Source organism: Coenobita brevimanus, chromosome 26, assembly GCF_032717465.1.
Source record: "Coenobita brevimanus isolate Jiangsu-jjx chromosome 26, ASM3271746v2, whole genome shotgun sequence".
NCBI classification, from domain to species: Eukaryota; Metazoa; Arthropoda; class Malacostraca; order Decapoda; family Coenobitidae; genus Coenobita; species Coenobita brevimanus.
The window spans coordinates 1292055-1306188 of record NC_136979.1 but is presented as its reverse complement, the minus strand read 5'-3'; the positions used below and the strand labels follow the sequence as shown (position 1 = coordinate 1306188).

The 14134-nt window shown below is 40.3% G+C and overlaps 1 protein-coding gene across 1 annotated transcript in view; it reads right to left on the bottom strand.

Annotated features, from left to right (window-relative positions):
* LOC145394124 (dynein axonemal heavy chain 5-like) overlaps positions 1–14134 on the bottom strand; it is a 143884-nt gene that overhangs the window by 105922 nt on the left and 23828 nt on the right. The window contains exons 14-18 of the mRNA XM_080268104.1: positions 8944–9178; positions 8608–8765; positions 6444–6625; positions 2851–3057; positions 552–748 (exon numbers count right to left, since the gene is read on the bottom strand). Coding sequence (XP_080124230.1) covers positions 552–748; positions 2851–3057; positions 6444–6625; positions 8608–8765; positions 8944–9178 — 979 coding nt within the window. The remainder of the gene's footprint in view (positions 1–551; positions 749–2850; positions 3058–6443; positions 6626–8607; positions 8766–8943; positions 9179–14134) is intronic.

Here is a 14134-nt window from a genome sequence, read left to right as displayed (position 1 = left end):
GATAAACTTGCTCTCTCAAGGATGCAATATATGGCTTGTTTATGACACTTTCTAGTCCGTATTGTTATTACATGTATAGCAAAGTGGTTACAAATAAATCTTACCAAAAATTCATGAGCTATAATGGTCATTTCGGATATCATCGTACCTTACCTGCGCGATACTTTTTGGTGTGACTGTACAAGTGTGTAGAAAGACGATGGATGGTGACCACTTTTCTTGGATGCAGTGGTGCTAGAAGACTAGTAGCTGGGCTTATGGAAAATTCGCAGCTGATGAACTCAATAACATTTACAGTCACAGATGAGGCTGAGACTATTGCTGAAGATCAACTAAAATGACTAGTATATGTGGAGACCCAGTCGAATCATGGCATTAGGATGAACAAAGTCCCAAAAGATTCAGCTGTAATGAGGTGTATGAAGTACAGTAATTTACTGATCAGTCAATGCATCTCCAACTTTTTTTACACTGATGTAAACACTATTCTTATTCACTGATCACTAAGTACTGTGTAATTTAAGATGAATATGTGTAATACCTTCACCCACCTGTCAATAAGAACCTCAAAAGTGTTGACAGCCTGGAATGCCTGGTCGAAGTAGCTGTGAGCCTGAATGGATGACCAAGTGAGGGAGGAGAGGAGAGGATCGAGAGCCTCCTTCAGGCGGGCAACATGGGGCACCAGCAGAGGTGTAAGGCTCTTGCTCACCTTCTCCAGCACACGCTGATGCTCGTTCAGCAGGTGCTAGTGGAAGATAATACAATGTTACTGTACAAATATACTAAACCTGCAGGGACATCAGGAAAATGCTAACTTTTTCCAACACAAGCTGAGTACTAATGGAACATAATAACACCATCATCATCATCATGAACATCATCCTCTCTCCCACTTAAAGATATAGTAACTCAGGATACAGACAGAAGGAGAGAGAAAACATTAATCCCAGTTCCATCTCACAAGTTTAGCCATCTGTGCATTTCTTTTCTTTATAGGTGCACTTCACATACATGAATTAGGTAGTCATTCTACTGATTATCAATGAAAAATGAGATATCAAACCTTTGTCATATGTTTTTTCATAAATATTTCATCCAACCAATACAATTTCCTGTCAGTTCCTCAGCTCTATCAATTTCTGTACCTCACTCTCTCACATACTCATTTACCATACTCATCCACCTTCTTCTTGACCTAGTACACCTATTCCCAACTCCAAACTAACTCACATACACACTGTTTCACAATCATACCTACGTCCAATGCCTATACTGTATATGATAACAATACCATCTGAGCACTCTCTTTATTCTAACATTACTCCACATCATTCATAAATCGTTATGATTCTTGTCATATTCACTCTGTGTAACTCACACACATTCCTTTACAGATCCATTTCCTTTGCTCTTGTTAAGTCTCACATCTGTGCAGTATGCTGTGGGCACTAACTTTTTTTTTTTTTTAATAATAACCATGGATCATCTGAATTTATTCTACTTGATCTGTGTTAGCAGTACAGTAGATGCAACCCCATTCAATGACAGAGAAGACATGCCCAAAATAGATTTTCGGGTAAATTATAATTAAGTAAATGAGGGACAACATGGGTTGTGCAGATACATAATTCTGGGTCTGTGGAAGATGCTCTTCCCAAATTTGAGTCCAAAACCAACCAAAAAAAAAGGCTCATACCCACCTAAAACACCATATACTGCCACTGCAAACCACTGTACTGTATACGCAAATTAATTGTATAATGAAGACCAGGTAAAATGACTAATGACTTACTAGGCCAAGCTGCCCTTGCATTTGCTCCCAGACCTAACTGAATATCAAAGAAGAAATGCAAACAAAACAGAGATATATTCTGTAAAGGTAATGATATTATCAATAAAAATTTTAACATCACATTGTAACTGCAATCAATATCAAACACTTTGCAATTCTGGATAATGGGTCAGGTTGGCTGGAAAGAATGATGGATAATATGAATACTGGTAAACACTGCAGAAGCAAAAAAAACAGGGTTCTGTGACTGGTGCTCATGTTGTATAGAGACACCTGAGGTTTAAGTGGCATAGTCAGCAAAAAAACATACAGTAAAACCCCAAGTTTTGTGCCTAATTGGTTCCGTGAAAAGCAACCCAAACCATGAAACCGCTAAAGTTGGGCATTGATTCTATGGGAAATAGGCTAACTGGTTCTGGGTCCCATGCCATCTCCCTCTTAAACCCATTTATGCAACGTAAAATTTACTGATCACATCTGAAAAGAACCATAAAGTACCTATATAATACGCAAGGAAATTCACTTGGAAGGCTGGAGTGAGGTGCTTAATGGAAGGGATGGGGATATAATGTCTAAGGCATGTGGTGAGACTACTGTGCCCTGCCACCTCTGGCACCTCCAACCTCCTCTGACTCTGCTGCCTTCACCTCTCCATGCAACACATCCATCCTGTGCTGCATCTCTTCTGCAGCATTGGTGGCAAACAATTGACAATCACTTTCTGTGCGTGCGGTTTGTTTACGTTTTCTTGCCGCTAATGGAGAAGTTTTCGCATGAAACCCACCGTTTGGGAATATTTGCAGGCCACCACTAACCATGAAACCACGAATAAAGATGTCACTAAACTGGGGGCTTGACTGTATACTGGTATACTGTATATTTTTGCTTCTCCAGCTAACTGCTTAAGCAAAACTTGAATTATCATTGATAAAAATATTGTTTCCAAGTGAAATACTATTAACCAAAATATAATAAGGTGAGGGATACCTGTAAACCATGTATGCCATAAATGAGTTAATAAAAAACAAGTTGACTACAAGGAGAATGTGCACTACCTTGACCATGTCCCGTTTTTTGAGCAGGAGTGGTGCTTTGTTAAGCAGAAGCTGCGTCATGTAGGGCACCTCGAAACCAAGCTGCTGTATCTTGGTGGCCTCATGCAGCAGTGTGGAGATGCGGGGGTCCCAGTTCACATACAGCTCCTCTGTGTCTGGTCGCCGCACCACCAACGTGCAACGCAGGCTCTTCTGCACCTCACTCATCTAGATAAGAAAGGCAGCCAGATTTGACTCCCTGAATGCAGGCAACATCCCTTTTAGCTTATTCTTCCTGTCACCAGGTACTGTAATTCTATTCAACTTAGGAAAGGCCTCTCTTACTGAGAGGGTTTATCAAGACTATGCCTAAGCCATTCAGTTGGAAAGACCTATCCTAAACTGAATAAAATTGTCAGAAGATGGCAAGAACAAAATTAAAGGGCATCCTCTGGCTCCTTGGTTTAAGGAATGGAAAGGAAGATGAAGAATGATAAAGCTAAGGGAACACAAGGACAACAAGAGACCAGATTTAAGATGAAGAAACCTAGTACAAAAAAAAAAAAAAAAAAAAGAGCAGTGAAGGAAAATGAATAGAACTGGCTTGACTTGATACAAGAAAAAGGTTCAAAGGAAAGGAATGAATATTTTTAGAGTAAGAAACATTTGATGAGAACAGCAAAGCCAAAAAGAAAGAGGTAAATGATAATCTTTGAAGAAAAGTCAATGCCAACTACTTTTAAAGTAGGAACCTATTTTGAAGAAGTGAAGAAAGGTAGAAATGATGATGCAAAAAGTGTGCAATGTGAGGTAAGGATGACAGTGGAAAAATACCAACATATGAAAGTGAAGAAAGAATATTAGGTGGAAAGACAGAAAGAATACTAGGTGGAAAAAGGTCATGACAGTAATGATGATGATGATGATGATGATGATGATGGGAAAATTTCTAAGATAACAGCCATAACTCTGCTGGTGCTCTTAGAATGGTACCCTAATTAGAAATTAGCTTCATGAAGTTGTGTTCTGGCTTCTGGTACAACTTCTTTAAGGGTAAAAATGCTGCCAATTATGACTAAAGTGTCAAAGTGAAGAAAATGGGCTTGTGTGTTAACACTGTTCTATCTATCTATGGCCATCCATAATCCCATACAGGGTGGGCATTTGTCTTTGAGTTAGCTGTTTTATGGGAAGGGGCCCTAACCCTCCTCCAACCCACTTGCTGACACACATGGAACACGTATGGGTCGGTCATTCGGTTACCACCCAGCACTGTACATAGTTTCCTGGCTTATGGGGAACTATTAGGCTTGTCTTTCAATGCAAAGCTGCCTGAAAAGGAAAGAAGAGTACAGTAAACCCTCAATTAACCACAGTTGCAATATCGGGCCCAATGCAATATCAAGTGCTACTGGCTCAGCTCTATTAAAGCAATATCTGGCAAAATTACGCAATACCTGGTGCTGAAATGGCACGTAACTGGCGGTTCTATGCAATATCTGGTGTCAAGGTGTATCAACTTTTTTTTTTTAATGCAAGGAAGAAGGAACCAAAGGCTAGGAGTCTGTAACTTGTACCCTCCAAAAAAAAAAAAAAACAAGATAACAGAGAGCCAAATACAAGATCTGTTCATTTTGAGATGCCTGGACACACTGCATTTGAAAGACTGGAGATCACAGGCACTAACAAATACAGACGGAGAGAGACAGTTCCAGGGTTGACCTGTTGCATACATGAAGGACTGAGAGTAATGGTTAACTCTTGCATTAGAGAGTTGGACAGAAAAGGGAAGAGAGTTTGTTGCTAGACCGGTGCTATGTGCCTGCCATAGTGGTCGAGGGATGTAAGGGTGGAGTCATCAGTGTATGAGTGGATAGGGTTAGATGTACAGATTAGAGGGTCATTGATGAATAAATGGAAGAGAGTTGATGATAGGACAAAGCCCTGAGGAACACTACTTTTGATAGCTCTAAGAGAAGAACAGTGGCCATCTACAACAGCAGCTATAGAATGACCAGAAAGGAAGCTATAGGTGAAGACATAGATAGAAGGATAGAAACCATGAGAGGGCAGTTTGGAAATTAAAGATTTATGCCAACTCGATTGAAAGCCACTGAAATGCCAAGTGGAATGGCAAAGCTTTCGCCAAAGTCCTGAATTGAGGATGACCAGGAATCTGAAAGGTAGGTGAGAAGATTGCCAGTGGAGCATCCCTAGCAGAACCCATACTGACGATCAGAAAGAAAGTTGTGATAGGAGTGCTGCTTTAAAATTTTTTTGTTAAGAATAGACCAAAAAAACTTTTGAGACACAGGATGTTAAAGCAACTGGGCAACATTTAGAGGGATGGGAATGGTCACCCTTCTTTGGGACAGGCTGAATGAGAGCAATAAAGAAAGGTACAAGTTGACAGACAAAGGCAAAGGAGTTTATCTAGGCAGGAAGTAAGCACAGAAGCACAGTTCTTGAGGACAATAGGAGGGACCTCATCAGGACCATATGCTGGATTGTAAATGGTAGCCAACCGGCACTGAATTACTGTACTGTATCATTACCTTATTGTATTTTATGCTTAATTTTCATCTTTTACTCATGAGAAAGTTTTTACGATAGAGGGTCGAGACGAACAGTGACGTAATATTTGGCTCCGTGCCGAATATCAAGCCAATGGGGGATTCTCTACAATATCTGGCATTTTACGTTACTCAGCGAAAGGCTTGGCTGAATTACGCTGGATAATTGACAGTTTACTGTGATGGATAGTGAAAGGAAAGATGCGAGAATAGGAAGAGAGGAGGGCAGACACAGAATATGAATGATAAAGGTGAAGAAGCAGGCAGCACAACATCAAGTGTGTGAATGATGGTTGCCACCACCTACCACCTTGCAATGAGTTTACATCCCATAGTATCACCATATACAGGTTGGGACTATGGGGCTCATTTAGTGGTTAAGGACCTTAAGCATACTGTATACTCTTAAATCCTGCTAACAATGAACTGTTATATATTATTAGTAAGTATCTGATTAAAGTTAGCCTGTGATCCATGTCTGATGAGTATTCTAAATTTTTTAAGCCTAGGAGTAATCTACTACATTTACAGGACACTTATTAAGCAATGATCACTAGATTTACCTTCCATCCATCCAACAACCAATCCACTAATGCTCCATCAGAAGCATAGGGGCCCAGGGCTAAGCTGTTCAGCTCACACACTTAAAAAAAAGAGACTGATTGGTTGCTCACCCTTAAGTGGGATTATGTAAGCAATAAACCCTGACCACTGCTCTGAATTACACTCTTGCAGGATATAGTTGGTTGGAGCCCTTTAACTCATCTGACCACCAGGCATCTAGAAACTGTATGAGGGCAACAGGTCTAATGCATTACATCAGTACACAGCCTTAAGGCCCACCCTCAATCTTTTGTGCACCAGAAAACTGTCTCATAAAGGCGAAAGTAATGAAGCATGATGTATGGAGATTCACCATCCTTTACAATAATACCTGCGAGACATTCATCAAATGACAGGATTGCTATAATATTCATCCTTCAACTGGCTCTGTGGTCAATTCAGTAGGTCTGGAGGTGATATCATATCCACTAAACTTACACTCTGCTTTCTCCATGCATCATAATATGCCAGCTCATACTGAACCAGCGTCTTGCCAATGCGATTGTATTTTTTCACAGCCTCCTTCCCCTCAGGTAACTTAAGCAGCACTGGGTGGTCCTTGAAGAACATCATTGGCTCCTCCAGGTGCAGGAAGAGACTGCGTGCCCACTGGATCTTCCCTGCATCAATAAACCAATCAGCTACTTGTCACATAGGAGTATTGTACAAAGGACCATACAGCACACATTATTCTGTTCTTAAAAGTCATATATGTAACTACTGATTAGTAAGACTTTGACAATGATCACCATGCCCTAATGAAATAAGGCTCCAACTTGTCAGCAAGCAGCTTAACCTTGACACTGGCTAACTACATAAAACAAAGACATTTAATTGCTACTACATTAACCCAAAGGTTAAGATGGTCTTGACTTGCTGAAAGGAAGGGGGAAAGTGACTGGTTGAGAGGGGCCACAGATATGAATATGGAGGGAAGAATGTCCAGCAGAAGACTGAGGAAGACATGAGAAGTGTGTCTCCAGGGAAATAACTGGGATTAAGGTCTGACTGGAGAAATGGCTCAAGATCATGACACATGGAGAGCAGCCATCAAGTTATGCACATGCTTGAATGGTCAATAATCTCTAGTATACTGTACATTTTCACTCTGCTTCTGCTGCTGCCATTCCTACAATTACTCTTGTCAATTCTGTTCCGTGCTCTGCTGGTATCCCTCTCCTATCATGACAGGCATTCAGCACTTGTCTACATTTCCTGCAGCATATGACCTTCTTTCATTAAACAGAATGTGTCTAAGCATCTTAAAATTAAACCAACTTGATCTTGCTGACTCTGGCTCAACTTTTTTTGGAAGGAATGTTTTGAAGTATCCCATTTTTTTTTTTTAATGAAAATTTACTGTACTCCTGACACTGACAAGGAGCTTACACACTGTGGCTCTGTGGACCCTGAGTTCTGCAACTGCAGCATTCACAGAGAAGTCAAACTCATATTTCTCTGACATGGGAAAGATCCTGGTCTGACCCAAGTGAGATGCTGTCATCCACAAAGGGGAGTCAGATCCCTAAACAATACTTGTATTGTACTGTACCTGTAGGACAGCCCAATAGAAGTAGTTGCTTATCAGTAGTCAATGAGTCTGTTCAGTCAGACAAAACAGGGTAAAGCAACAATAACAATTTATTCATGTTATGATCCCAGGCTCATTTGGACATCATCCCAGTGAATTGGAGGCTGAAGCTTCTCGTCTCCTGCAATCCTACATTCACCTTTCAAGGGACAGGGAGGAAGCTGAAGACTGTATATACAACTCAGCAGCAGAGTTGCTTGGTTATATTGGTATCACTACATGAAGGCATTCCTTACCAGTAAATATATCTCTTTTATACTAGCTACTTAAACTCTATAGCCTTCTCTTAAGAGTCAAGAAAGTTGGCTGTTTCCTTCAACACAGCCTATACCTCTACCTTCCTGCTATTAAAATGCAAAAGAAAAAACAACTCTGCAGGCAATACTTCTCCTGATGATAAAAATTCATATAATGAAAGACGTGTACACAAGATCATTAAAATGCATGAGAAAAATCAACAGTGCAGGCAATACTTCTTATCCTGGAGATAAGAATTTATATAATGAGAGAAGAGGCAAGTAGATAAGTTTATGATACCAAGTGTATAACACAACAGTGCTGCCATCATGCAACATGGCTCTGTATTCAGGCTGAGCAAGACCAGTACTGTACATCCTTGCTAGTGAAATATTACTAAAGAGACCACTTGGTAGAGTGAACTACATACCTTGTAACATTTGTAATGCCACACAACTGAGGTGGATTTTAGTACCTGCAATTCTGGGGAAGCCCTTATACTAGTTAACATTGTTTGCCACAGGACAGAGAACATAAAACAAAGGAAGATTACTGCAGTATGGACTGGGGGATGCAACACAAATGTGGTACAGTAATTTATCTGAAATTGAGGTTGATTCCACAGAGACAACTGTAAATGTGCAGCCAAAGAGAAGCCATGAAACTAAGACAGATGAAATAATCTAGAGCTGTATGAAGACCAGGCAGCTTTACAAAATCTGACTACCTATGTTAAGAGGGGGTAGTAAAATTGTACAAACCAAAGTGCTGTACCTGCAACAGGAGGGAGGCCACGCAGCTGGGGTGGACTTTCACACTGGCGGGAGTAGATGCGTGAAACTTTCTCCAACTCTTGGTGGAAGCGTGCCAGGATTCTTTTATACTTTCCTTCCACATCTAGTTGTGGCACCACCTCTGCTATCTTCTCAAACCTGAAATGAATTATTGTCACAGTATGCCTTATCTGAAATGTGCATAGCTTGTGTTTTTCTTTAGTAGATAAATTACACGGTCTTCCGATTAACACCCAGAAGGCTTCCATAAGTATGAGCTTTCAGTAGACTATTAAATCTGATAGGCAATTTCTTGAAAAAACAGATACTGTACAACCTTGCTAGCATTTTGAAAGCCATGGGAGTCTCCCATATTTCCTCGTGCTCCTTCTCTACCATCATATGTATGCGTCTCAGCAGCTCTCGAACACTAGCAGCAAACACATCCAAGTCAGCATCAAAGTGGTGGTCACGGTAGTCAAGATAATCATAGCTCTTCTGTGATATTTCATTGCACATCTCCTGCCATGACTTCAGGATGTCCCGAAGGCCTGAGAGCAGGAGGGCAGGAACGGAAAATAAGGATTATGTGGCAGAGGGTAACAGTTACTCAATAACTACACTATGTCCTCCACTGCCTTTCTGTGGCTACTCTGCATTTATGATGTTCATGTAAGTGCATTTTGTCAAGCTTTTATTTCTCTGATGACTACAGATTTACCATGACGTGTTTAAAACATGATTAAAAGTTTTTATTCATACAACAATTTAGTCTAATGGGTCTACTTATTGTTCATGCAATTAATTTAAATGCATAACTAACTAAAGAGTTAGCCTGAGCAAAGCAAGAGTGCTGCTAAGTGGCTGTGCTGATTCAGATGTTTAAGCTAAGAGAAGATGCCATTACCATGAGAGTTATGTACAGGTAACAAGCCATGCATGATTCTATGCTTGATATTAAGTGGACAGTCAATAGTTTATAAGAATTAAACCTGAGATTTAGGAAGGTGCTGCTATTTCTCACAGCAGCAAATGCAAGCAGCAGAGACTAGAAAGTGTCTCTGCTGATGTCAAGGTAATATTCTAGGTGGCCAGGAAGCTTTCAAGCCAGCTCTTCCTTAATAATTTACTCTGTACCTAATACCTTGATGTTCTCTTGCATAGTATTGATGCAAACTACATTGGTAAATACAACAGAAGAGAGATTATCAAAATTCCATACACAAAGTAAATCCCTATAAAAAAAAAAAAAAGTGCTATGAAGCCTACAGTGCCATCTAGAATACAGCCCTTAGTAACAAGTACAACGGTGAGTGTTGGAGTCGCAGTGAGTGTAATGATTTCAAATGGCCTTGTCTGTTTTTTATTGGAATGAAAATATATCCATTATTAAAAACTGTGGTGTCATCTCTCTCCCTGGTTACATACTAAAGAAGGATGTTTCTTCAGTGAAATTCCCAATGTTACTGAACATTCACCTTCTGGAGTGAAAAATATGCTCTGTTGGGAGGTGGTTATGGATAAATGTAAAAACCTACTGTATGCATAAATATATATCACCTGGCTCCTGATATCTAAAAATATTAACTAAAAACAAAAACACTCTGACATGCTATTCAATAGATAAAGACGTTGATTACGGTAGTGGAGACCGTTGCATCAGTACTATACTTGCCTGGACTTCTCAATTTCCAATTATAAAACATCTCAACCAATGCAGATATTCCTTCACCAGAAACTCACTGTCTGAAGTAAGTTAGGCACTTCATCTCTGTACTGGGAGATCGGTGTTCCCTACGTGTTTAGTACGATCACTTTTGGCTGCTTGTGTGAATAAATCCAGCCATCAATATATCCTCCTCTATCAGCTTAAATAAATCATACCTCACTCATGAAGCCTGCCCTAGTGCTGCTCTGAAAAGTAAGTCCATCCATTAATCCATCATCCAATCCTATGTTGCCCCATGAGGGGCGTACGAGCCCAGGGCTAGGCCAGCCTCACTCATCCCTGAGTGGCATTACGTGAGCAATAAACCCCAACCACCCCTTGGATAAAAACCTGCACAGGCTCAATCCGACTGGAGTGCCATAATTACCCACTAAACCAGCAGGCACCACAATTTGGTGATATGAATACCAACCAGCGTAGTAAATGGTTTCTCAGTGTACAGAAAACCATTTGGCTAGTCACTCAGTGTAGAGTCACCATAGACAGAAGGAAGAGAAAAGAATGAAGGAAAGAAAGACAGAAGAGGGAGTGTACAGTCACCCGTAGGCAGAAGGACAAAGAAAGACTGAATTAAAGAAAGACAGAAGAGGAAGGAAGGAAAGAAGGAAGGAGAGGAAAGGGCAGACACCTGAGAGCAGTACTACATCAAGTGAGTGGATGGTGAGTGCCCCCACCTACCACCAACAGAAAAGTAAGAAAGACAAAATATTTTCCTCTGCCACCTCCAGGTGATTAATGACCAGTGGAAACCCAGGGGTTGGCAATTGCATGAGTTGTTAATGTTTTAGAGCTTGATATAAACTATGCCAAATTTACAAAAAAGCATAATTTTTATGTACTTTATGTACACAAATGCTATGGGCAAAAGTTTCCTCAGCACTTTATTTAAAGGCGTCATGCCGTCATCACACATGACCACCCTTTATAACAGAAGTTAAACAAATTATGTCTAGTCTATTAAAAAACAGAGAATGAGGAATGCCTACGGAAAATGCTGGCATCAGACTGGTGAGGCAACTGATGACTGAGGTCCGCTGGTGGCAAAACTGATCATGACAGGACACGCTGTCTTACTGATTCTTACTGTTAGCTTTGTCAATATGTAAGCTACCTTTCCCTGCACCTTGCTGATAGTCAGTATCCACTTCATGTGGGAAACTGAGATATGCTAATGTGGTCACATCAAACCTAAGTAAGAGTGTGATTATAAGAATTGTTAATCAATCTACAATCTCATCAGCAGGGCTTGTAGAGTCTAAAATTTAAGTGTTTGCCTAAATATTTCTTTATTATCAACAAAAACATCTAGTCGATGTAGAAATACACAATACACAGTGATTCCAGTTACAGTATAAGAAAACTTGCCTCCTGATGAGGGAAGTGCTTCCTCATGGGGAAAGTGCTTTGTTAATAGCATTATTTTAAGAGCTAATACAGTGCACTTATACATGGTGCTATTCTGGCTGCTCCTGTATAATGGGAAAGGATGATATGTACAATTGGTGTTAAACAGTAGATGCAGGCAGTTTCTGTTTACCTTCATCAGTCTTATAGCCTCCCTCCCCATTACCTCCACCCTTCCCCTCCCTCACCACCGGCTCCACCCTGCCCCTCCCACAGCTTGCCAGGGACCAGAAAGGCTGTGAAGATCAAGCTCTGGCCAGCTGAGTAAAGGTTCCAACACCGGCAGTGTGGGAGGTGAGATCAACTGAGGTGCCTGTCTAGCCTAGTGATTGGTGCTAAAAGGAAGCGCCACAACTTAAAAGGTAGAATTATAACCTGGCTTCTTATTGGTCCTTAATGTCTCTATGATGTCTGAAAATTACAGGAAACATCGGTGTTAAACAACATCTGCAAATCAGAAGCACATATCTGAAAATAAAAGGAGGGCATGACATCCTAAATCATTAAACAGCTTGGAATTTAAACAGTTCTGCATGCCAGAGAATTTTTAGTTTGACTGAATATGTTGAAAAATATATAAACTTGATATAAGACATTACTACACTTTAAAACTGAAGGTAAATGTTGCCATATGCATATATAATATTCATCCCAGCAACCAGCACCCTTCTCTGCTTCAGAACCAACACAAAATACAATTCACAAGGAACCCACTCTGCCAACAATGCAGTGCAGTCTCCAACATCATAACACGCTTACCTCATTTACCTCACTATCACAACACAGACAGTCCTTCAATGTAACAGATTGCTGAGATTGCCTAGCTAATGTGAAGGATTTCCTGCAATCCAGTGGGTTAACATCCACACGAGCCTGAGGTTACGTAATTATAACTATTATAACTACTGTACTACAATTACTATCAGCACTACTACTACTACTATTATTACAGTAATAAACTACTCCAGCTTCCCACACTGTACAGATCATGTGGCAAGTAAAATCCATAAAACTGTAAATACAGGAACACAAGCAACTGTAAACACTAGACACTCCAACCTCACAGTTAGCAGACATCCAAGCTTCAACTGCATCTTCATCCTATTCCAACAATGCACTTGACAACATTCTCATCATCTCTGTACAGTACATGTGACTGTACTTATACTTCAGCCTCTAATTGTTTCCAAGACTGAACCTACAAGTGATTCCCTACAGCCATGTACATGCACTCTTCTATCATACATGTGCCTGAAACTGTATTTATATCCAGCCTACTTTCTAAAATATTCTGTTCTAGAACCTATGCAAACACCTGCAACTGTGCTGTTACTTCAGACCTAAATCTTGCACTATGCTCTCTGTCAAAGTCCACTTGTATAAATGTACTGTAGATGCTACAGAAGTGGTAGTCCTCAGGTAAATGTTAAAAGTGCACTGAGTTCATTGTTATACCCAAGCTGACAGAGATGTAAATACCAGTGTACACAAATGTGCTGGAGGTGAGGACATGAAGCATCATTTTAGGCCAATGGTTAATTCCATCCAAGTATCTGTAACAATTGGTCTATATCCAAGGAAGCTCCTAAATTCATATTCCCATAAATTGCGACCCCAATAGAAGTATTATTCTACCACATGTCAAATCACCCTAAGGCAATCATTTTAAAAATCTGACATAACATACCGTAGCCTTTTGACTCACCTCTGAATTGCTGGACAGAAAACCAACTCCTAATAACTCCAACAATGAGGCATTATACCTCTAAATTTTATAATTTTCACTATGTTTGGTAGGGGAATCATTAATATTATAAAGGATTTTAGAGATTGAAGCTATGATCAGTGTAGCACACAAAACAAGATGAGAAAACCACCACAGCAAGCTGGTTCAGGACAGGGCGAAGTTCTATCACATTAACGAGGTAGGGCAAGACAAAAATATAATGCCGGACCCACTCACCATGACAAAGCGGGCACCTGGAACACTAATATAAGTGGAATAGGGGAGACTCCAGCAACATCACTATGCTGTCTTCTTGAAACATGCTCACATACAGTAGCATTTAGAGGTATTGGGTACCCAAATTCAAGGCAGATAATCACAAGGCTTACATCAAAGTACAAGGTGCCATGTTATATTACCACTGCTAAAAAAAGGGAGAGATATATATCATGGATAGGCAAATACTGTGAAGTCTTGTGTCCTGTGAACAATTAGTCAAGTACAAGCAACAACTGTACTGTAGAAAGATCATCAGACATGGTGTGTGTAGGAATAAGGGTGAGGTGAGTGTGTCGGAATAAGGTATTACAAGGGTGATCCAACTACAGTACTGATGATGTGAGATTATATAGTGAATGTAATATCAGAGCAGCATTAGTGTACCATCCC